Source organism: Phocoena sinus, chromosome 7 (genome assembly GCF_008692025.1).
Source record: "Phocoena sinus isolate mPhoSin1 chromosome 7, mPhoSin1.pri, whole genome shotgun sequence".
Lineage (NCBI taxonomy): Eukaryota > Metazoa > Chordata > Mammalia > Artiodactyla > Phocoenidae > Phocoena > Phocoena sinus.
In genome coordinates, this window is record NC_045769.1 from 77447773 (window position 1) to 77474646 (window position 26874).

Consider the following 26874-nt stretch of genomic DNA (forward strand, 5'->3'; position numbering starts at 1 on the left):
TTTCTTGATGTAGTACAGGAAAGCATAAAACTGAATTTTTAACATGGAAGTAAACATCTAGGTTCCTGAATCTTGCTCAGGAGTCACCCCGGTGGCCTCAGAGAATTTCCAAAAGCCCTCTTTACTCATGTCTGTCTTGTTATATAGGCCCTGGTCATACCTTCTTTTAGAAAGAGTTATCAATGTTTACTCATCAGCTGGGTCCATTGATTGATTACCATGGGAGAAATACTCTACTACAAGAAGAGAAAAACTGCCTTCTTCTAAAGGTACAGTCAGATTCATACTTGATCCCACAAACTTTTCAGTAAAGAAATGAATGTTAGATATTTTGTTGGGGATCTTCAGTAGAACTAGATTATAAGTGTTCCAGTTTAAAAAACACTCATATTTTATGTACTGAATATAAATAAATCCCTGTGACATTAGTGCTAACATGGGAATACTGCATATTTGAAAACAGCAATGACACCCTCCCAATGAAAACAAAAAAACCCCAAAAACAGCAGAGGCCCAGGACTAGTGACTAAAGTTACACTGAGAAAGTAGTATATTCAGTGTTATTCCACATGAACCTTTGCACTACAGTATTCAGATTAATGTTGAATAGATGTAAACTGAAAAATTCTAGAGAGATATTTACCTGGCTGATGAGTAAGTGGAGATTTGGCAAACAGTGCAATGATAAGGCACAGAAAAACAGCCTTTAAAAACAATTTCAGCTAGGAACAAATTGCATTTTCTTTAATTATTTTCTAGTTAATCACAAGTTATGTTTATAGTTATAGAGTGGATAAAGTCATAGATACCTTGGCAAATGCACCAAAAAGTATTAGACTGAATTTTCAGATATTCTACTGTTATGACCTATAAAAATGGCAGATTCAACAAATGTAATAAATATTTTTGGAATGCATGTATTATTGCTGTTGAAATGCTTTAATTACAACCAATATTAAATTAGTTTTGATTCTCAAACCTAATCCCCATTAGGTGGGAAATTAACAGTATGGAACATATAATTCATAAAGGAATAATTCTTATTTTGAGCAATTGAATATGTATTAGGAACATATGCTTGTACAGTTATTTTTAAATTTCTAAAGATAATTACCCAATCTACAGATTCAATGCAATCCCTATCAAATTACTAATGACATTTTTCACAGAATTTGAACAAAAACATTGTAATTTGTATGGAAACACAGAAAGACCCCAAAGAGCCAAAGCAATCTTAAGAAAGATAGAGCTGGAGGAATAAGGTTCCCTGACTTCAGAATATACTACAAAGTTACAGTCATCAAAAGAGTATGGTACTGGCACATATACAGAAATATAGATCAATGGAACAGGACAGAAAGTCCAGAGATGAACCCACGCACCTATGGTCACCTAATCTATGAGGAAGGAGGCAAGAATATACAATGGAGGAAAGACAGTCTCTTCAATAAGTGGTGCTGGGAAAACGAGACAGCTACGTGTAAAAGAATGAACTTAAAACATTCCCTAACATCATACAGAAAAATAAAATGGATTAAAGACCTAAATGTAAGGCCAGATACTATAAAAGTCTTAGAGGAAAATATAGGCAGACATAAATGTAGCAAGATCTTTTTTGATCTACCTCCTAGAATAATGAAAATAAAAACAAACAAATGGGACCTGATTAAACGTTTAGCTTTTGCACAGCAAAGGAAACCATAAACAAAATGAAAAGACAATCCTCAGAATGGGAAAAATATTTGCAAACGAAGAGACCCACAAGGGATTAATCTCCAAAATATACAAACAGCTCATGCAGCTCAACATCAAAAAAACAAACAACCTAATCAAAAAATGGGCAGAAGATCTAAATAGACATTTCTCCAGAGAAGACATACAGATGGCCAAAAAGCACATGAAAAGATGCCCAACATCACTAATGATGAGAGAAATGCATATCAAAACTACAATGAGGTATCACCTCACACTGGTCAGAATGGCCATCATCAAAAAATCTACAAACAATAAATGCTGGAGAGGGTGTGGAGAAAAGGGAACCCTCCTATGCTGTTGGTGGGAAGGTAAATTGGTACATTCTATGGAGAACAGATGGAAGTTCCTTAAAAAACTAACAACAGAGCTACCATAATATCCAGCAATCCCACTCCTGGGCATATATCTGGAGAAAACCACAATTTGAAAAGATACATGCACCCCAATGTTCACTGCAGCACTATTGACAATAGCCAGGACATGGAAGCAATCTAAATGTCCATCAGCAGAGGAATGGATAAAGAGGTGGTACGTACATACGATGGAATATTACTCAGCCATAAAAAAGAAAATACTGCCATTTGTAGCAACATGGATGGTCCTAGAGATTGTCATACTGAGTGAAGTCAGAAAGAAAAAGATATCATATGGTAGCGCTTATATGTGGAATCTGAAAAAAGGTACAAATGAACTTATTTACAAAACAGTCACAGATATAGAAAACAAACTTACAGTTACCAAGGGGGAAAAGGGGGGAAGGATAAATTGGGATATCTAACACACTGCTATATATAAAATAGGTAACTAATAAGGACCTATTATATAGCACAGGGAACTGTACTCAATACTCTGTAATGGTCTATATGGGAAAAGCATCTAAAAAAGAGTGGATATATGTATGATTCACTTTGTTGTACACCTGAAATTAACACAACATTGTAAATCAAGTATACTCCAATAAAAATTTTAAAAGTCATAGAGAAAGAAGAAATAAAGAAGACAGAGGCGTTTTTTTCTTCTCTAGATAATAAAGTTAGGGTAGGGTTATTCTCTGAATTGCACGTGGTGATTAGAAAGAGTAGCTTTCTGGATGAGTGTGAGTGAAAAACTTCTTTTAAAGAAGTGAAAATATTTATAAAAAAAGATAATATTTTGAAAAAGGATGGTGCAGATCAAGGGTTCTCAGTGTGTCCACAAAGTCTATATGATTTTGATAATAATAAGATAAGATAATACTTTTCACTCTCACTTCTCATGAATGTACAAGGAGTCTTCTGTAGGCTACATGGTGTGTTATAATAGACAATATAGAAGCATTTGTAAGAATCCAGCTATCTTTTTTTGACCAGTTTTTAATGCAATTAAAAAAAATAATGCTAATCTTACTATTTGGTTTTGCTTTATAAAATAGATTTCTTTTTCAAAAATATATTACTTATATTGTATAATGGATTATTACATATTACCTTCAATAAATTAATAAATTTTAAAGTTTCTGGTTTGTTTCAACATAATAAATATTAATAATTAGAGCCCACATAAATAAAAGCTCTTCATGCTCTTCATGGGTTTACAATAAATTTTAAGTTCCATATGACTAAAAAGCTTGAGAACTTTTTAAAGTTCTCTAAAGAAACAAGAAAATACTATTTATTCCATCTTAAACTATGTTCTTACTTTTTACAAATCCCAGTGATATACACCTTTATGGTCCTTGTAATTTATGAGAAGTCATTTAAAATAGATCTGTTTAAAAACCCTTAAAGCATTTTATTCATGACATAAAAAATAAAAACTTTTGCACAGAAAAGGAAAACATAAACGACGAAAAGACAACCCTCAGAATGGGAGAAAATATTTGCAAATGAAGCAAGTGACAAAAGATTAATCTCCAAAATTTACAAGCAGCTCATGCATCACAATATCAAAAAAACAAAGAGCCCAATCCAAAAATGGTCAGAAGACCTAAAGAGACATTTCTCCAAAGAAGATATACAGACTGCCAACAAACACGTGAAAGGATGCTCAACATCACTAATGGTTAAGAGAAATGCAAATCAAAACTACAATGAGGTATCACCTCACACCAGTCAGAATGGCCATCATCAAAAAATCTAGAAACAAATACTGGAGAGGCTGTGGAGAAAAGGGAACCCTCTTGCACTGCTGGTGGGAATGTAAATTGATACAGCCACTATGGAGAACAGTATGGAGGTTCCTTAAAAATAAAACTACCATACAACCCAGCAATCCCACTACTGGGCATATACCCTGAGAAAACCATACTTCCAAAAGAGTCATGTACCACAATGTTCATTGCAGCTCTATTTACAATAGCCAGGACATGGAAGCAACCTAAGTGTCGATTGACAGGTGAATGTCTATAGAAGATGTGGCACGTATATACAATGGAATATTACTCAGCCATAGAAAGGAATGAAATTGAGTTTTTTGTAGCGAGGTGGATGGACCCAGAGTCTGTCATACAGAGTGAAGTAAGTCAGAAAGAGAAAAACAAATACCATATGCTAACACATATATTATATATGGAATCTAAAAAAAAAAATGTTTCTGAGGAACCTAGGGGCAGGACACGAATAAAGATGCAGGCGTAGAGAATGGACTTGAGGATATGGGGAGGGGGAAGGGTAAGCTGGGACGAAGTGAGAGAGTGGCATTGACATATATACACTACCAAACGTAAAATAGATAGCTAGTGGGAAGCAGCTGCATAGCACAGGGAGATCAGCTCAGTGCTTTGTGACCACCTAGAGGGGTGGGATAGGGAGGGTGGGAGGGAGATGCAAGAAGGAGGGGATATATGTATACATACAGCTGATTCACTTTGTTATACAGCAGAAACTAACACACCACTGTAAAGCAATTATACTCCAATAAAGATGTTAAAAAAAAATATTGAGCTCCTTAGAAATTGCTCCTTTTGCAAAATATATTTATAACTTAACCAAAATAAATAATTCATACCTCGCCAAGTGAGTAATAACGTCTTGGGATCTGGGAGTCCGGATAGATGTTTTCAAGGTACCAAGAAAAGGGCTTACACTTCAGATTTTCTCTTAGTGTTCTTCTGACTGACACATCTCCATAATCCACTTTGACAACACCTGCAATTTTGCAGAGAAACACACAAATCAGTTCGTGCTATTTTCATTTCAGCACTGTTTCACTGTTTACTTTGCTATCAGTTTTTTTCTGTATAATTAAAATTTCATCAAATTGAATTGCATATGCAGCTGCTACTACACTGATTTTCTTAGTATCATCCAATTAGTACATTAAATGGATATTAAAAGGTTTTCCATTGGTTTTGACTTTTCAAATGCAAATATTTATCACCAAGTACTTGTACTTCCTAGATTGAATAATTAATCAACTAAGTGTGATTTGGTATTAATTCAGTATCTCACAATCAAAGCTTAATTGAGCTGTGTGATAATGTGGTTGATTCTAATAAAAATTTCAGTAGCTCCACTATATTATTGCTCATATTTTCCCTTTAGTATCATTTATTCACCACTTGTGGATTTCATGAGAAATTTACATAAATATAATCCTCACAGTGGACGGCACATATGTGTTCTAAATTTTCCTTCTTCAATTTTTATTCTATCTAGGTTTACCATAGACCTAATATTTTTTTTACTGATTTTTTTTCCTATCTTATTTTACAAGTTAGCATAAACCACTTCAAATCCTTGAGTAAGTTAGTAAATATATAAGCATAAAGAAACATAAGTAAATGAAATATACTTACATGTGTATATTAAAATTGCTTAATTGTACTTCATATAATAGACTATGAATATTTCCATTGAAGATCATAAAAGAATGCTCTTTAGTTGAGAAATTAAAATAACAATGCCACTGATTTTTATATAAAAGATATGGTGACAAGAATTGCTCATTAATATTAAAATGACAATTGAAATGACTAAACTGTGATAAGATGACAATTATTTCTTAGATTATTTTGAAAAGGTCTCTGTTTAACATGTTTAAGACTAGTAAGCAACCAGACTTTGGCACAGGAAGAAAATGGGCCAGTATTTAGTATATTCTATCCCAACCAAACAGCAAAGCCAATTAGTCATTTTGTAAGAAAGGAACAGCTGTTTAGGAAATTGAAATGTCTGTAACTAATACCATTATTTGGGTCACTATTTTCAAATGAGGTGATACTCTTGAAGCTCAGTCACCTGCCAGTCCTTCCCACCCCCCCACCACCCCTGTTTCAGAATTTTTGTTTTCTCAAAATTAAATGTCTTACTGTTGTTAGAAAGCATTCTGCTGTGCTTAAGCAGCCAAAGCATTTCCTTCTAAAATAAAATATTGATTTTTCTAGCTAGTGTTTGGATGAAAACAATGTGATCTTTGTGCTTTTTAGACAGATAAATACTTCCTTTCAAAATAATTCTATCCAGAACTTCCAATCTGGAGTGCAGCTTTCAAAAGAAGAGGTTCAAAAACATTTACAAAATAGATCACGAAAAGAATTTCTCTTTGTGTTAAGAGCTACACAAATAGTCTTGAAAATCTTATAGATGCTATTGGACCCAGAAAAAAAAGGCACTGCTGCTTCAAAGGACTTAGTTCAACAGTTAGTTTTACGGTTCTGGTTTCATTTTCAAGGTGGGCAAATTTAATCAAAGTGGCTTATTTATATATCAGTATGCTCCCTTTTCATCATGTTAAGATTTAGTATTCCTGGCTCCAGAACTGTTTCCTAGGAGGCTTTTATGAGCACTTTCCTGATTGGAAGAAAGTTTAAAGGTTCATTTGCATATATTTTACATGAGATAAGAGAAAATGTTAATTGCCCACATCAAATTTTTCAAAGGGTGGTTGGTGGAGAATGATAGAGCTTATTGAGCTTATTACCATTAGAAATGCACAGAAATACTGTGGACTTAATATTTTGGTAAGCAGTGCTTTTCCCCTCTGTATGGATGTTTTCCTACTTAGAGGTAAGATATTCAATATTATGTAAGACACAGAAGTGCTCACCAAACATTCATCAATTCCTCCACATTTCTCAGAACGCTGCAGTTAGGCAAGGACATCTGACTGGTTCTGACCAATGTCTCTCTGGTTGTAAGAATAGAAGGACTTGTTAGAGACCTGTCAGCTCTCTTTTCCTCTGCTACAGGCCTCATACTCCTGTATGTGCAGCTACAAGATGGTGAGACCTTTGTTAGTGTCAATGAGTGACTATGAAATAGAGTCTGAATTAGATTATTCATTTCCATGGCTTAAAATACTATCTCACTTGTTTCCCAAACTCTTTATTGCCAACCCAAACCTCTCTGAAGTAGTTTATCCCATTGTTTACTCAGCAATTTTACTGGGATTTCTAATAGGCGCCTTAAATTTGACACGGTCAAAAAGGTCCTCTTGATTTCCCACATGATCCATCTTCAAGGTTCTACATTTCAGTAAGTAGCACAAATATCCACCCATTTTCTCAAGGCAAAAATGAGGGAGTATTCCTTTTATCTCACAGACACATTCAATTCATTAGCAATTCACAATATGGATCTTTCTACTTACTGTGGGGTTACATCCTGAAAAACCTATTGTAAGTTGAAAATATCGTTAAGTCCAAAATGCACTCAATACACCTAACCTACCAAACATAATAGCTGAGCTGAGCCTACCGTAAATGTGCTCGGAACACTTACATTAGCCTGCAAGTGGGCAAAATCATCTAACATCAATCCAATTTTATAAAAAATTATTGAATATCTCATGTACTTTATTGAATATTGTACTGAAAGTGAAAAACAGAATGATTGAATGGATACAGAATAGCTGAAAGTGAAAAACAAATGATTGAGTAGATACGAAATGGTTTTAAGTATATCAGTTGTTCACCCTTCTGATTGCACGCTGACTGGGAGCTGGGACTGCCTAGCTTCTCAAGAGAGCATCACACTGCATGTTGCTAGCCAGGAAAAATATCAAAAACTGAAATTAAAAAAAAAAAAAAAAAACAAATTTGAGAAGTACAGTTTCTACTGAATACATATTGCTTTCATGCCATAGTAGAGTCAAAAAATTAAGTTGAATCATCATGAGTCAGGGACTATCTGTATATCCCCAGCCCCCCTACCATCCCCATTACCATCCTGGTCCCACTCTCTCTCATCTCTTGCCTAGACTAGCATTGCCGTAGCCTCTTCACTTGTCCTCCTGACATCTTACATTTCTCCATCTATCCTTTATTTATTATTGCCTGCTCCCTAGGCAATATATTTGAAATATAAATAAAATCATGTGCTCCTCTGCTCCAGAGCTTCCAATAGTTTTCCATTGTGCTATAAATAATTGACAATATCCTAGCCATGGCCAAAGCTTCTTCATGAAATGACTCTTGGTTATCTCTCTGAATTAATCACCTATATTCACTTCATTGTAGCAACACTGGCTTTCCCTTTCTCTCTCTTTTTCCCCCCCGTCTGGAAAGGTATTACCCTGGAACTTAGGTGAGTTGTCCTACACTTTGTCCAAATCTCTGCTCAAACTTTACTTCCTCAGGCTCACCCTGACCTTCCTATCTAAATTGATTGCCCTTCCTCTCATCCTGGTAATGCTCTATCCCGCTATCCTGCTTAATTGTTCTCCAGCACACTTGCTAGCACTTGGTATCATATCACAGGTTAATTCTCTCATTGCCTCCCCAACGAAAACTTTGGACAAATTTAATCTCTTGAAGCTTAAGGTATTCTGTCTGATGATATCTTGTACGATGGTGTGAATACTAAATAACATCTGAAAAAGGCATAGTACAGTGCGTGGTGTATAATAATTACTGAATACATATTATGTATTTTAATGGACACCTGTTGTTTTTGCCTGCCCAACATCCATTCTGCATTTTGGTAAGAGCATTCAGGTTTTCTTTGGGCAACCATCACAGCCCCACTTTCACTTTGTGTGTCTTGGTGACCACGTCCCCCTTCCTGCCTTTCCAGCTCCACTGGGATGATAGAATAAAGGCATTATCACCAATGAATCTTGCTGAAATTCATATTCTGATTCAGGTGGTCTAGAGGTAGGCCTGAGAGTCCGGATACCTAACAAGTTCCCAGGGGATGCTGCTGTTGCAGCAGGCCAAATTCTGAATAACACCCAAGACAATCAAAGCAGTCCATTTCTCAGCCTTACTCAACAACCCATCATAATGATTGGCTCAGGAATGGGCATGTGAACTATCTAGGCTAATAAAAGTATACTCTGACAACTTTCTAGGACTGTTAGGAAGTTGAAGCTCTGGAATTGCTAGCTGTAAAGATGATTAAAGCCTGGAGCTGCTGAGGCTACCATATAGAGAATGCCTAAGACAGTGAAGCCAATACAGGAGTAAGATAAACAGATGGAAAGAAAAGCAAGCAAAGATAGACAGCATAAGCCAGGCCAACATTAAGTCAGCAGATATTTATCATGTTCCAACCATATACAGGGCACAGTTTTCTAAGTAATTGGAATACATCAGTGAACAAATAAAAGTATCTTTCTCAATGGAGTTTACATTCTAGGGTAAGGAAACATAAGCAAACAGTAATACATTAGAAGGTGATACGTGCTATGACAAAAATAGAATAGGGTGAGGGAAGAAGGTTGCAATAGAAGGAATCAATGAATTATGATTTTCTTCGAAGGCAACTTACAAGAATTGCAAATTTTTAAGGTAAGTCTTTCAATGGGACTTGAACAAATGCTGGAGAAGCTCTGACCGAGTTTCATGATGAATTAGAATAAAAAGTATTTTAAGTAACTCTACATTTGCAGGTTTGATTAATAGGTAAATGATAACATTTATGGGCAGTTATATTTTATTTAATAACCTGTCATTCATCATTTTAAAATCTATTTCATGGTAGTATTGAATTTAGATACATAGAACAATTATGCTTTAATTCTTTTTTTTTTTTTTTTTTTTTTTTTGCGGTATGCGGGCCTCTCACTGTTGTGGCCTCTCCCGTTGCGGGGCACAGGCTCCGGACGCGCAGGCTCAGCGGCCATAGCTCGTGGGACTAGCCGCTCCGCGGCATGTGGGATCTTCCCGGACCGGGGCACGAACCCATGTCCCCTGCATCGGCAGGCGGGCTCTCAACCACTGCGCCACCAGGGAAGCCCCATGCTTTAATTCTTTAAATAGATAATAGATAGAAGGTCATAATAATCTGTTAAGTTCTTCCCACGTAGATACCTAATAAGCCTAATAGTTCTGGTTTACCTATAATCAAAGTACCTGATGACAGAATAGCCTGATTATAGATTAAAGTTTAGAGTTTTGTGCATAAGAATACATATTGCAGCATGGCTTAAAGTGGAAAAAATGGGAAATAATTTCCTTCAATAAGAGAATTCTTAAGTAAATCAATGGTATACCTAATTGACAAAATATAATTGCTGTATTGAAATAATTTTGTCTATAAAATATGGGAAGTGTAAATAAAATATAAAGAACTTTTATTACACTGTCATTATAACTGAGTAGAATGAAAATATATGGAACAAAAATAACTGAAAAATAAAAACAGTACATTCCCTTTGCTACTAGAAAAAGAAAATAATGTTAAAAAATCTTTTTCCTTAAGCACAAAAGTTAAAACTGTACAGTTTTTTATGTACAATGATATATTAGTATACTTATTATAGATACAATGATATATTAACAATATACTTGCTTATTATAGATACGTATACATAGTTTCAGCTAAGAATTTTTTGATATTTTCAAAATTCCTTATAAAGAGAAAATCGTCCTTATTTTGTTATTTTCTTTGAAAAATTGTCATCAAAAGCTTTTTGAATAAGGATCTACATTTCTTTCTTCTTAAGTGTAATAAAAAGATAGATCATTTTTAAGCCAACTAGGGATTACTGTATTCTAGAGTATCTAAGTACTATACTGTGTCAGATGTTTAGCAGATTAGTTGGAATATTTTTTTTAATTTAAAAATACTCTTTTAATCTGCCATTTTAATTTTTACCCATTCTTAATTTGCATATAAGTTACCCAGGCTCATAACCGTTCATTAGGAAGTCGCTGGATAGAACTATATTAAGAGGCTGATGACCCATGCCAGCTAATAATACACAGTGATTATCTATTAAATTTATCATTTACTATTATTACTTCAGTTTTATTTTAACGGAATAAAAATGAGATAATGAATTGTACAAAGATCACAGTGTCTGCTGAGAGCAACAGCACATAGAACAATCAAATATCAGACAACTTCTCAATTTATTTAAGTTTATCTGATCTTTATAGTCAAAAGTGTGGGCAGGTCAGAAGGTGGCAAAGACGGTGGAGTAGGAAGACCCTGAACTCACCTCCCAGAGACAAACCAAAATTATAACTATTTGCGTAATAACTATCTATGCAAATGACCAGAAGATTTATTCCAACTGAAGACATAAAGAAGGAACCACATAGTATGATATGAGTCACAGACTTAGAGAACGAACGTGGTTACTGGGTGGGGAGAAGGGATAGATTGAGAGTTTGGGATTAACATGTACACACTGCTATATTTAAAATAGGTAACCAACAAGGACCTACTCTATAGCACAGGGAACTCTGCTCAATATTCTGTAATAACCTAAATGGGAAAATAATTTGAAAAAGAATAGATACATACATATGTATCACTGAATCACTTTGCTGTACACCTGAAACTAACACAATATCGTTAATCAACTATGATATAAAATAAAAATTAAAAAAAAAAGGAACCACAGTAAGATTAGTAGGAATGATGGAGACACAATATAGTCAGAACCCAAAACTTCAGGGTTGGCAACCCACAAATGGGAGGGATATCACAATTATAGAGGTTCTCTGCAAGGAATGAGGGGTCTGAGCCCCATATTGAGCCACCTAGCCCAGGGATCCTGCACCAGGAAGATAAGGCCCTAGAATGTCTGGCTTTGAAGACTAGCAGGCCTTATGTTCAGGAGAGTGGGAAGGCTATAGGAAACAGAGATTTCACTGTTAAAGGGCTCATGCAGAATCTCGTACAATCCAAATCAAAGCCCAGAGACGGTAGTTTGAAAGGAGCCTGGGTCAGACCCGTTTGCTGATCTTGGAGAGGCAGGAGACAACTGGGCCTCCTTCTGGGGATGAAGGAGTTGGCCACTGGATGCAGCCATTTTGGGGGGCTCATTTTACTCCTATAATATTATTGCTGGCAAGTGACATTTTGAAATCCTCCCTCTACCCTGTAAGTGCCAGGGGCCAGCAACAGCCCCAATTCCCCATGGTATGCAGATAGCTGAGTGGGGACTGGGCCATGCATACCAGCAGGCCAGCACCAGTCCCATGATCCCCGGACCCCAGAGTCAGCCATGCTGGGACCCAGCCTGGACCATCAGTGGGCTAGCACCAACCCTGGCATCCCTGGTCATCAACCAGTCACTCTAAGACCTGGCCCTGCCCACCAGCTGGCAGAAACCAGCCCTGCACCCCACTGGGCTCTGCAGCCAGCCACTCCAGGACCCAATCCTGCTCATTAGGGGGCCAGCAGCCACCACACCAGGCAAGGCCTGGCAATCAACCTGGCCAGGGGCCAGCCCTGCCTATCAGCAAGCCAACAGTAGTTGGCTCTGCCACAGGAGAAAGGCAACGTGCTGTCCACATAGAGCATAAAGAACACAAAGCTCTAGTGACCAGAGGGGAGTGTGCTGCTGGGCCCTATAGGAAGTCACCTAAATAAGGCCACATTTTAAACATTGGAAGACATAACCTCCCTAATACATAGAAATAAACACAGAAAGTTAGGCAAGATGAGGCTAGAGAGGAATATGTTCCAAACGAAGGAACAAGATAAAACCATAGAAAAAAGCTAAATGAAGTGAAGATAAATAGCCTACCTGACAAAGGCTTAAAGGTAATAATCATAAAGATGTTCAACAAACTTGGGAAAAGAATAGATGAAATTAGAATTTTAACAAAGAGTTAAAAAATATAAAGACTCAAAATGAGTTGAAGAGTACAGTAACTGAAATAAAAAAATACACTTGAAGGAATCAACAGTACAGAGATGACACAGAAGATACAGTCAGTGGACTGAAAGAGTAGAAATCACTGAAGCTGAACAGAGAAAGAAAACAATGTTTTAAATGCTGATAGTTTACGACACCTCTGTGAAAACATCAAGTATACTAACATTTGCATAATAGGAGTCCCAATAGGAGAAAGGGTAAGGGAACTTATCTGAAGAAGTAATAGCAGAAAACTTCCCTAACTTGGGAAACAGACATCTAGATCCAGGAAGCACAGAGAGTCCCAAAGAAGATGAACCCAAAGAGGTCCACAGCAAGACAATTTATAATTAAAATGGCAAAAATCAGAGATAAAGAGAGCATCTTAAAAGCAGCATGAGAAAAGCAACTAGTAACATTTTTAAAGGAAACTCCCATAAAGGCTATCAGTTGACTTTAGCAGAAACATTGCAGGCCAGAAGGGAGTGGCACACTATATCCAAAGTGATGAAAGGAAAACACCTGCAATAAAGAATATTCTACCTGGAAAGGCTATCATTCGACTTGAAGGAGAGAGAAAGAGTTTTACAGACAAGCAAAAGCTTAAGAGAAGACCAGAACTAGAAATATGAAAATTACAAAAGGAAAAATCTCATTGGTAAAGGCAAGCACACAGTAAATCAACCACTTATAAAACTAGTAGGAAGGTTAAAAGACAAAAGTAGTAATATCTGTATCCACAATAAGTAATTAAAGGATACATGAAACAAAAAAATGTAAAATATGATGTCAATAACAAACATGAAGGGGGAGTAAAAACGCAGGTTCTTAAAATGCATTAAAACTTAAGAGATCATCAACTTAAAATATTTATATATAAAGGCTGTTATATATGAACTTCATACTAACCACAAATCCAAAACCTAGAATAGATACACACCCAAAACAGAAAGGAATTCAAACATAACACTAAACACAGTCCTCAAATCGCAAGGGAAGAGAGCAAAAGAAGAAAGGAACAAAAAACTACAAAAATAACCAGAAAACAATTAACAAAATGGCAGTATGTGCATACCTATCAGTAATTACTTTAAACGTAAAATAATTTAAATTTTTTCACTTCATGTCTTTTCCTAAAGTCCACTATAGATACTCTCATACATACTTTCTCATTAAATCTCTGTAGTATCCCTATCTATTATTATTATTTTTAAGGATGAAAGAATTGAGACTTTAAAAGGTTAAATAACATGCTCAAGCTTACTTAGAAAATACCAGGAGGAGGATTAGAAGTCATTCACATCCATTTATCACAGTCCAAGCTCTTGCCCACTCTACTAGAATAACATCGAAAAACTGGAGAAACTTTGAAAAACCTGTACAGAGATATCTTTCCCTGGATGGTGGTACATGACATGGTAATTATCATTCCTTGAAGGATAGGATCCATTTGGCAAATTCTTCCAGTCCTAACAGATCAATGTGATCCAAGATCCAGGACAAACTTGAATTCACAGAAATAAATGATCAGTAATGACATAATTGGGAGTTTTTCTACTGATTTGACAATTAAATACAAGCCAGAAAGTTTCAGTGTGCAATTGAATGACCAACCAAAATATTTCCATAAAATGCTTCACGAATTTTGTACTATCCATTCCTCGTTCTGCAGGATGCTGGAAGTAACTGTTTCTTCAGTTTCGTGACACATATTATTATATGTTCTCTGAAGTAGTGATATATTTTATTTTATTTTATTTTATTTTATTTTATTTATTTTTTTTTTTTTTTATTTAAACATTCACGCAGAATTATTTAATTACAAGGCTGGACAACTGAAAAAGAATTTTCCATTAAAAACAGTTTCAGAGCTAGAAAGTATCAATAATATACTGGCTAACAGGTTATGACTCTACGGCAGTGACAAGATTAAACAGAAATGGCTTGAATCTTATGGATGCATTAATCTAGATTTGATGTTGGCTCAGAAATCTATTTACAAATGCAATTTCAAAATTAAATAATCTGTCTTGAGTTTTGTTTTCTTTCCGTGTCCATAAAATGAAGAGCTTTTCCTGATCACCAGTTTTTCATACAACAGACAAGTAAATCTCGTGGCACTAGCCAGACATGTTTACACCTTAGGAACTTCATGGCAAACTGGCCTCTTTCAATAGGCGGACAGCGACCCCTGTCATTTCAAATGAAGCTGTTCATCATCAATCGGTGATGGTCATAGCTTCATTAGTATTCATCGACCTGCAGGATGCTCCTGGTAAGATTGTCAAGTTTTAACCAAGTCATTTTCCAGCAAACCTCCCATACGTTTTGGAACTTTCCTTTGCATCTAGAACCACACAGTACATCCCAAGTCCTGACGTAAAAAGCAGTGATATATTTTATAATCAATGGCATCTTACAATTGCTCGAGCGGAGAACACGTTGTATTGTAACTGATGCTGCTTGAACCTGTGCAAACTTGTTTTCCTCTGTAGAATAACAAGCCAATTGCAGTTTCAGTAATTAATTAATGCAAATTTAAATCAATAGGCATTTAAATACATCCTGATTATTGTCTGAAAAACTTTCCTTTGATACTTCTGGTAAGATCAAGAAAGTGCTAAGATGAAAATTTCTTGAATGGTTTTAGGGACTTTAAAGAAAATCCCAGGAATAACAATGTTTTAAGAAAGCCCACATTATCAATCATCTTGATGGTACTGAGAATGACAGTAGATGGAAAACACATACACACCAGTAAATCTGCATTGAAAAGTGATTCAAAAGGGTCAGCCTCCAAATATGAAGAAGTTGCTTTACCAATTTATTTTGCTTATTTAAAACAAATTCTGTGTAGTACAAGAATGACATATGATCAGAAAGCTATCTGAGTAGTTTATGTCTGAAAGAGTTCCCATAATAGGGACAAAATAATTTTAAGTGAAAAGGAAGTGATACATTATACTTAAAGTGGAGACTTTTTCTCATCGGCAAATAAGAAAATGGTGATCTTTAAATTGATGACAGTTTAAATTAAACGAAAAATAGTATTTAAACATTTATTAGCTGGTCATATTTTAATAGAAACAATGAGCTAAATTCAAATAAGTATCTTTACTACAAGACTTCTCATAACCTTTACTATGTTACAGTGCATTTTAAATATCAAAAGTAATATTTCCCAAATTTAACTGTCCTTTCTGAAAAATTTTGACAATACTACTCCATTGAAAATGTATTGAGAAACATAGCTTTATTGTATTTTCTATGTCTAAGCAAAAAAATTAGTCATTTACAGGACATAAATTGATCCTGTTAGAGAAAAACCTTTGTTGGGGGAAAAATTCTATATGCTTTTCAAATATTTCATTAGCAAGTTTCCATTGCAAGATTTTAATTAAACTGAGACAATGGTAGTAAATACAAACACATATATTCATTGATGCGTGTATTTATGTTCAGTTCCTAGAACAGTACCTGGTGCCAATAGTTATTCTTTAAATATTAGTTGTACTAATCTCTGGCACATGCTCTCTCTTCCCTCTTTTGCATTCCATCTCATTCTCTCTCTCACTTTCTCCCATATATGTGTGTGTAAGAAGTATGTCTTGGGAACCCTCCTACACTGTTGGTGGAAATGTAAATTGGTACAGACACTATGGAGAACAGTATGGAGGTTCCTTAAAAAACTAAAAATAGAACTACTGTATGATCCAGCAATCCCACTCCTGGGCATATACCCGGAGAAAACCATAATTCGAAAAGATACATGCACCCCAATATTCATTGCAGCACAATAGCCAGGACATGGAAGCAACATAAATGTCCATCATATACATATATACAGTGGAATATTACTCAGCCATAAAAACGAATGAAAATGCCATTTGCAGCAACATGGTTGGACCAAGAGATTGTCATACTAAGTGAAGATGACATAGAAAAACAAATATCATATATGATATTGCTTATATGTGGAATCTAAAAAAAAGGGTACAAATTAACTTATTTATAAAACAGAAGTAGAGTCACAGATATAGAAAACAAACTTATGGTCACCAGGGGATGAGGGGGTGGGATAAACTGGGAGATTGGGATTGACATATACACACTACTATATATAAAATAGATAACCAATAAGAACCTGCTGTATAGCACAGGGAACTCTACTCAGTACTCTGTAATGGCATATGTGGGAAAAGAATCTAAAAAAAAAAAATAGAGTAGATATATGTATATATATAACTGATTCACTTTGCTGTACACCTGAAACTAACACAACATTGTAAGTCAACTATACTCCAATAAAACTTTAAAAAAAGAGAAGTATGTCTCTATTTAAGAAGTATGCCTCTATTTGCTTTCATGACTTAGAATTACTACTTAACACTTACTGAAAGTGTTGAGAGAGAGAGGGAGGCGGGGTGGGGGGAGAAATAATTGTATACAAAATTTGGCTCCAGAGCATTACCTGGTTTCATTAACAAAGAACATCATTAACAATTTTAAATATTTGAGTGCATTTTCCTAGTCTGTATTTTGTCAGCCTTGTCTGCAAAGCCAATAAGTAAATCTAATTATGTTTTTGGATTGTGAGTTATTAGGGGAAAAAAAAAAAACTAATATGGCCCAGGAAGACTAGTGTGAATTGGTTATTACATTTTATAAACTAAAGCAATACCTGAGATCATATTGTGGAGCACGTTTCAAACAGAAGAAATACTAAGTACACATAGTCAGTTCTTCATTATTTAGGCTAACAAAATGTAAACCTACAGTGTGTGTGTGTGTGTGTGTGTATTTCAACAGGAATGACTTCTGTCCCTTTTAAATATTTGTTTATTCAGCAAAGGAAAATAAGTCTGAATATGTGGAGATATGATTAAAGGAGATCAAGAACACACCAGTTCACTTAGAGAGAGACTGGTTCTCACTGCCTGGGTTTGAATTCTGCTCTGCAATGTACTAGATGTGTGATATTGAGCAATTGATGTAACCTCATAGGGCCTCAGTTTTTTCCTCTATTAGATGGGCATAATAATAGCATCGTCCTTAGAATGTTATTGTGATTATTAAATGAGTTAACAAGTAAAACACTTAAACAGTGCATGATACATAGTGTTTACTAAATGTTACCTCTTATGTTTGCTATTGTTTTAATGTGGATAATTGTTTTAATGTGGATATGGACCTCAAGGGGCACATCATCCCATCACAGAAGAGTAGGCTAGTAATTCTCTGAGCCTGTGCACTTCTGTTGTATATCAGATGGAGTGGGAAATCAACAACTTTAACATTGGCCCTGATGCCCTTTCAGTGGGAAGCACAGCATACCTCACTTTCAAGACTTCTCAGAATTGCACTCCTATAGGTATCATTTAAGGTCTCAATCCAAGCATTTTTCTAACCCCAAAGTACTAGTAAAATGAAGCTGAAGCTCCACACATCTCTGTACTTTATATTTCCCCTACCTACGTTTGTGCATTATGGTGATTTTGACACATACGCCGCACAAGAAAAACACAGATTCCGTAATCATGGTTTTTCAGTTAAGGAGAACACTAACAGTAGGAGTTCAGATTAAAAGAAAAAAAAACTTCTAAGAGAACATATTGATTTCTGTTTTGAAATAAAAATTATAAAAATATTCTCAACCTCCATTGTCAACAACAAAATTTCCCCCTTCTGTCCTGAACTACTACAAATGAGTGAGCTGAAAAAGGCTACAGAAGAGTCATTAGTCACCCCAGGAATACTGTGCACTCTTACTATGGAGCAACCCATGACAAAAATTTCAATAAGCATGAGTTTGACTTATGATTGGGAGGAAACGTAGAGTAACATATTGTTCCTGGGTTTCCCATGCAGTATTTAACTTCTTCTAGCACCAGTCATGTCAAAAACTTGATAGTGAAAGCAAAGCATAGTTTATTTACTGCATACAAAAGATACAGTTCACAAACCACACTTAACACTGCTTGGTATGAGAACTTCTCCGCAGTTACCAAGTAAGGGCAAAGTTCAGTAATGATGAAAACAGGCCAAGTGTGTCAGCTGTACTATTGTGATGCTAAAATATTCTTCTCCATTAGAGTCTAGTACTCCATTACACAGAGAATTCTAACATGCCTCTCTTCTTTTTAGAGCTTCGTATTGTTCTTAGGATGTCACCGGTCTAAGTCTATGCTACCATCTAATTCAACAAACCCTCTGGGGGGTTGGGCAGCTGAAGGGGAAGGCAGGATGCCAACATCTTGAAAGGAATAGCATGTGTATAATGTAGTTTTTTGTTTTCTGGTGAAGGTTTGATTTGTCTAAGGGAAAGGAAAGCATTTTAAATCATACCATAGATATGGTATTCAAATGCACAAACTCTGAAGAATATCAGGAGAGTTTCTTAAAATATAAATAAACTTGCAAATGTTGATTCAAGTGTCTCACATTATTTCTCCTGTCCTTTGATTTTGCTTGTTGCAAATAGGTTAAAACCTCAACATCATTGGTCAGAAAATAAAGGAGGTAGTTACTGAAAACTTGGGGAAAAAATTTCAGTGCAGTAAATATTTACTGATAAAGAGCTGTATAAAATCACAAAATTGCATCAAAATTGTAACTGAGTCAGAATTGACCTTTCATAGATGAAAAAAAACCCTAAGGCTCAGAAAGCTAATTGGACCTGCATGAAGTAGCACAGCTGATAAGTGAAAGAGCTTGCATTGGAACCTAGGTCTCTCGACTTCAGTTCAGTGCTCTCAACGTGTTTCTTCACACAGTATGTTTTCACTGTTTCTCTCTCTGTGTTATATACTGTACTGGGTGATAGAAATAAAGTGTTGAACAAAAACTACATACAGTTTCTTCCCTCACGGCTTAGTCAGTAGTTAACTGACTAATAACCAACACAAATGAAAATTACCAAATGTAAAATTACAAATGTATCTGAGATATGTTCAGAGTATAAAAGCATAGAATAGGCAGCTGATCCTAGCTGGTGGTTAGGGAGGAGAGGTCAGGAAGGCTTCTCCAAGGAAGTAATCATTGAGCTGAAATGTTAATCAACTATGGGTGTGGTGAGATGGAGAGTGAACTGGATGGGCTTTACACAAAATGCCATCTGGTTTTATTTTTTAGGAATATTTAGGGAAATAAAAGTTATTTTTCTTTGTCTATTACCAAGGATTAATCATTCTTTATTTCTGTATTATTTTCTGTGACAAACAGACTCTAAAACGGCCCTGATTGTCCCCACTTTCTGGAATTCAGGCCCCTGTTGTGGTCTCTTTTCCTTGAGTGTGGGCAGAACCTGTGACTTGCTTCTAACAAAGAGAATATGACAAAGGTGAGGGGATGTCACTAAGGTGATGTTACATTAAGATCGTAACTTACATCTTGCTGGCAAGATGTCTCCCTTGTTGGCTTTGGTGAATTAAGCTGCTTTGTTGCTGTCTCCCTTATTGGCTTTGGTGAATTAAGCTGCCTTGCTGTAAGCTGCAATATGCAACTCTCTCAATGGAGAGGCATGAAACTGCTGGCAAAACCAGCAAGGAACTGAACCCCTCACTTTGACAATCTGCAAGGAACTAAATTCTGAAAACAATCATGTGAACTTGGAAGCAGATCCTTCCCCAGTTGGGCTTTGAGTGAAACAGCAGCCCTGGCTGAGATGTTGATTGCAGCCATGTGAGAGGCCCTGAAGCAGAGGACCCCATTAGGCCCTGCCCGGACTCCTGACCCACAGGACATGTGAGACAATAAAATGTGTGTGGTTTTAAGCCACTAGGTTTGTGGTAAGTTATTACACATCAATAGATAGTCCATTGCCTTTTTGTGTCATTTTAGACTGTATCTGAAATGTTTTCTTTATCTATCATCTTAAAAAAATTTCCTAGAAAACTACGAAAAACTAAAAAAAAAAAAAAATTAGGGGAGAATATTTTGAAATTATTTAGATAATCATTTACTTCTTAATATAAACATTTAAAAAGTCTTTTAAAGTTGAACATCTGGATGTATTAATACATGATCCATTTAAGAATACATAAAGATAGATATTCTAAACACCATTTTCTTGAAATATCGTACTGGAGTCTAAAAAGGATTAGGCTGGGGCTTCCCTGGTGGTGCAGTGTTTGGGAGTCCGCCTGCCGATTCAGGGGACACGGGTTCGTGCCCCGGTCTGGGAGGATCCCGCGTGCCGCGGAGCAGCTGGGCCCGGGAGCCATGGCCGCTGAGCCTGCGCGTCCGGAGCCTGAGCTCCGCAACGAGAGGCCGCAGCAGTGAGAGGCCCGCGTACCACACAAAAAAAGGATTAGACTGAAAACTGGAGCAACAGAAACTTAGATGACTAATTACAGTATTGCACGTGTGAATGATCCACCTGACAATGAATTCCAGATCCACCACACAGTAGCCATATGACCTTGAATAAACTACTTTACTTGTATAAGGTACAATAGAGGTAACAATTGTAACTACTTCATAGAATCATTGTGAAAAAATAAATGAGATACTGTATACAAAGTACCCTGGCACAAAGTGAGAGCTCGAATATTTTAACTATTGTTATGTCAAAAAATTATAAATGCCTTTTGTTCAGTTATATAAACTTTACAGTAAAGTATTTCATAATCTAATAATAGATTACAGTCTTATTTATTCCACTTTTTGAATTTTTAGATACAAATGGGAATTTTTTTAATATAATTGCATTCCTTCTGCTGGCTTGGAAAAATTTTAAAGCAATTTTCAGTGATTTGAGTCATGGATTAAGATATTTGCTACTTGAGATAATAGTTATTAGTTATTAATACTTTCGCAGGGCTCACCAATCTTAATCCCTTTCATCTTTTTTAGGTAGTCTTCAATCTTGTATTTTTTTTCCTTCCCAAGGTTCAGTGTTTACTGAGTTAAGAAATACTTTGCAAGGCAGTATTATCAAATTCATCACAATTTTTTTTTTTTTTTTTTTTTTTTTTTTTTTTTTTTTGCTGCGGTACGCAGGCCTCTCACTGCTGGGGCCTCTCCCGTTGCGAAGCACAGGCCCCAGACGTGCAGCACAAGTTTTTAAGAACATTAAAATTGTATGAAATTGTATGGTTACTTACTATATGGTATAATTATAGACTTCTGCTTGACAATAAACCGATGCTGTTTCAACATTTACAGAATACAGACACTATGGGACTTATGTAATATTAGGTAATTAAGTAATATTCAGTAATTATTAACACATCAGTATGCTTTTACATTTAAATAGTTTCTAGGTGATTATTAAAAGTTTCTTCTAGATATACAACATGAGAATCCAACAGCCTTCTACGGAACTGAAAATGTGGGAGAATATTGATAATGGTAATAGACCAAAGATGAATTCCTTAAAATTATTTACACTAGCAATATTTTAACTTTCACTCATAGCTTCATAACCAAGGTCTCTACTCTTAAAGATGGTTAATAGTAACACTAACAAAAGATTAAGAACATCTGATCAAACCTTGTTAGTAAAATCCAATTTAAAGCTTTCTTAAAAAGGAGGAAAAGCTACATAGCATTTTGGATGGTGGGTTTATTTTATTAGAACATACTGTTAGTCCTTAGCCAATATGACATATGTTTTATTAGCATACACAAATACAAAATTTTCAACAGTCCTGCCAAAATGGGCAAGTGACTAAAATTTAGGTGGTTTTGAAAACAAGTGCTGCTGATGTAGTTTTGTTTTCTGCTTAAAAGAGCTAGGTATCATCTATTAAGCACACGTTATGTATTTCCAGCCACATATGTTCTCTGAAATTATTGCTGTTATTATGGTTCCATTTTACATAGCATAACAAGAAATCTTCATGAGACTGGGCATTTAACATTTTTTTAAAGTCACAGTTTATCAAATTTTAAGTGCAGAGAGAAGATTCCTAATTATGTAAGACAAAGTAACTATGGTTAATCAGAGAAAAACTCTGACGTTGTAATACGTGACTTTAAATACATGCCTTTGTAATACACGAAATTGTTGCAACCAACCTGCCCTCTGTGTTAACACAGAAAAAAGGAAATGCAATTTTTATGCATATGTAAACTACATTAGATTTGGCACCTACAACACAGAAGCTGAATAATCGTTTTGAACTTTCCTAGAGTTCAGGCTTTCTTATTAGAAGGAAGCTCATGAAGAAGACATTCTCTCTAACATATTAGTTATAATACACTTCTAGACTGTCTCAAGAGAAGAGGCACAAAGCAACACATTTCAGGTCATTTGTAAGGTAGCCAGCCAGGAGGGCACAGTAACATCTGGAACAAATAATCAATTTTAATCTGAACGTTGAGCAAGTATAGCAGAGCAACCTCCTGCTATGATCCCTGTGAGCTTCTTGAATGGGGGTTGAATGTAAGTGTGGTATATAAGGATAGGATTCTCTTACAGAGAATTGGTGTTCCCTGCGTCAGTTCCCTGGACAGGAAACTGGAGGTGAAATGGTCATGGGGTCTGAAATTTGAGTAGTCTGCTTGGATTTAAGGGTACTCCCAGGTGATGGGGGTCATAGGAACCTGGTCATGGGGAGGTAGGTCAGAATAACCCAGCTAAAATGGGATGCACCTCAAAAGGCTGGCATGTCCTTAGAGACCCCTGAGCTTCATTCCAGCAGGAGTCCACTGTGCCAGGATGGTCAAATCACTAAAGTTTTTCCGTGAGGCCTTTCTTGACCACCCTATCTAAAATGGCATGGCCATTCCGCTTAGTCCCCTTTCATTATCCACTAATTTCCTTAGCTACTATCATAATCACACATACTATTTACTTATTTATTGTCTTTCTTCATGCTACAAGGTAAGCTCATAAAAATAATACCTTTGTCTGTTTCTTGTGCTTCTACATCCTCAGGACCTAGAAGAATGCCTGGCACATATTAAATAATGAATGTTTGTTAAGTGAATGAGTGAATGAACTATTACCTTTAAGTCAGAGGAACTATGTCTGTATAACTTCATTTTATTTCCTTTTTAAAGTCTCTTAAATAATTTAAGGTTAATGCATAGACTAAAGCTACAGAGTGATTTTTCCTTTATTGTTAAATTTAGAAGGTCTAGGATTGATTTTGTTAGTGGACCAAGTGCAAAAGCTAATCTCTTTCTCTCACAAATGCCAAGAAATCATCTGATTTAAAAATAAGATAAAAAAATTTCCCAGGGCTTCCCTGGTGGCGCAGTGGTTGGGGGTCCGCCTGCCGATGCAGAGGACATGGGTTCGTGCCCTGGCCCGGGAGGATCCCACATGCCGCGGAGCGGCTGGGCCCGTGAGCCATGGCCGCTGGGCCTGCGCGTCCGGAGCCTGTGCTCTGCAACGGGAGAGGCCACAGCAGTGAGAGGTCCACGTACCGCGAAAAAAAAAAAAAAAGAGTCGTACCACAACGTTCACTGCAGCTCTACTTACAATAGCCAGGACATGGAAGCAACCTACGTGTCCATAGACAGATGAATGGATAAAAAAGATGTGGCACATATATACAATGAAATATTACTCAGACATAAAAAGAAATGAAACTGAGTTATTTGTAGTGAGGTGGATGGAACTAGAGTCTGTCATACAGAGTGAAGTAAGTCAGAAAGAGAAAAACAAATACTGTATGCTAACACATATATATGGAATCTAAGAAAAAAAAAAAGGTTCTGATGAACCTAGGGGCAGGACAGGAATAAAAACGCAGACATAGGGAATGGACTTGAGGACATGGGGACGGGGAAGGGTAAGCTGGGACAAAGTGACAGAGTGGCATGGACATATATACACTGCCAAATGTAAAACAGATAGCTAGTGGGAAGCTGCTGCACAGCACAGGTAGATCAGCTCGGTGCTTTGTGACCACCCAGAGGTGGAATAGGGAGGTGGGAGAGAGACGCAAGAGGGAGGGGATATGGGGACATGTATACATATAGGTGATTCACTTTGTTATACAGCAGAAACTAACACAACATCGTAAAGAAATTATACTGCAATAAAGATGTAAAAAAATAATAATTCTTCTTAATAAGCATGTTCACTCACACTCCCACATGAACATGTACATTTACATGCATGTATTAACATATGCATACACATATATCATTCATGAGAAACTCATGAAACCCACACACCTACAGAAGGACAAATTAGTTAAGACATACATGAGATGAGACTTCATTGGTGGAACAGCAGTTAAGAATCCACCTGCCAAAGCAGGGGACACAGGTTCGAGCCCTGGTCCGGGAAGATCCCACGTGCTGCGGAGCAACTAAGCCCGTGTGCCACAACTACTGAGCCTGCGCTCTAGAGCCCACGAGCCACAACTACTGAATGAAGCCTGTGCACCCTAGAGCCTGTGCTCCACAACAAGAGAAGCCACTGCAATGAGAAGCCTGTGCACTACAATTAAGAGTAGCCCGTGCACACCACAACTAGAGAAAGCCTGTGTGCAGTAACGAAGACCCAAAGCAGCCAAAAATAAATAAATAAATAAATTTATTTAAAAAAAAGACATACATGAGCTAGGTCTATTAGTATAGTAGAATTTAAAAAAATTATTTTGGTGTCTGGGAACACATGTTTAATATAAATATTTGACTTAATATAAATAAGATATATATGTTTGGTTTTTAAAAATTATATTTCAATTTATCTTTTTACATATGAAAAAGCAATAGGTTTTGTATTTTTAAAAATTAACCTTTATTAAAATACAAAGTTTAAAAAAAAAATTCCCAGTGTCAATCAACATGAGTCTCAGATATGTGAAAAGGTTGGTCACAAAAAAAGACAACAGAACACAGAAAACTCAAAAAGAGGAAGCCACAGGAGTAAAATAGGTCCTTACTAAAGAGGAACTACTATTACATTTTATAATTCAATATCTGTTACATATACTTACCAAGCTAATATATGTAAACAAACTATTTACATCGCCTATTATTCTCAGCAAATCATTTCACTGTCTTCAAAAGTACTATTTTAGGAAATCCTGCAGGTACACTTAAGGTCCTATCTTGACTGGGTCAATCCTAACATTCTAGTATATTCCAGATTCTGGTGCTAACAGTATTCAAGATGAAGTCTATAGCAACCCTAACAGAATTCTACTTTCCCAAGATTTATTCTTTTCTAGGTATAAATTTTATATTCACTACTTTAGAAGGGAAGGAATTAGTTAAAGCCATAGAGAACCCATCTGGGGATCCTTAGATACTTGTTGTAACTTAGGAGACAGATACTAAGATATTTCTGCTTTATTTCTTCAATCTAGCCTCATGGGACAATGGAAAAACCACAAATAATACTGTCTTCGATATCTCTGTGTTTGAGGTAAAAAAAAAAAAGTCATGGTTTTAAAATTTTGTCTAATTTTTCATATAATGGCCATAGTTATAAATGGACATTAATCTGCCAATTCTTGCTTATTTTTATTCAGTGTAAAAGATATTCAGTATGATTTTGACATAAATTAGGATTACAAGTTCATGAGAGTTCAGTAAGACCAGACACCCAAAAGTTATGCTGCACCCACATCTTCATTCTGTTACGTAATTTGTTTTAAATAAAAGCTCTAAACTCTTACATTCTTTTTAAGAATCCAACTCTACTGAGGAAAAAATGATCTTTACCTCTTCGTACTGACTCAGTGAAAGATTACAGAAAAGAAATATTACATGAATTATCTTAAACTGTATATATACCCTCTAGTGTACTTCAAAGTATGTCCCCAAAAGATTCCTGCTATTATCTAAATTAAGATTATCTAACTGGGTGATGCAACATATGAACAAGATGGTATGTCATTAAGTAGCATTAGCTGAACTCAAAGGAGGGGCACTCTAATGAAGATGAGATTTGTTCACGAAAAGATAATTTTTAGAAATGAAGAAAAGTGAAGTGACTATATAAATAAAACGCCTCATTTTTCCCAATCATCTTGATATTGCAGGAAAGGTTATTTTTATTATGAATTTTCTTAATAAATATAACTTTTGTTGATTATATTACTGCTCCCTATCACTTTTTCCAAGTGAAAAGAGAGGCAAGTTATATGTTTCTTTTGACTCCTTTGTGTGACATAAAGTGGGGTTTATATTTTGTAA

General features: G+C 35.9%; 1 protein-coding gene across 4 annotated transcripts in view; it reads right to left on the reverse strand.

The window, feature by feature from the left end:
* Positions 1–26874, reverse strand: part of GALNT13 (polypeptide N-acetylgalactosaminyltransferase 13) — a 559171-nt gene that overhangs the window by 62644 nt on the left and 469653 nt on the right. For all 4 annotated transcript variants that reach the window (XM_032638559.1, XM_032638557.1, XM_032638558.1 and 1 more), the window contains exon 10: positions 4741–4880. In XM_032638559.1, coding sequence (XP_032494450.1) covers positions 4741–4880 — 140 coding nt within the window. The remainder of the gene's footprint in view (positions 1–4740; positions 4881–26874) is intronic.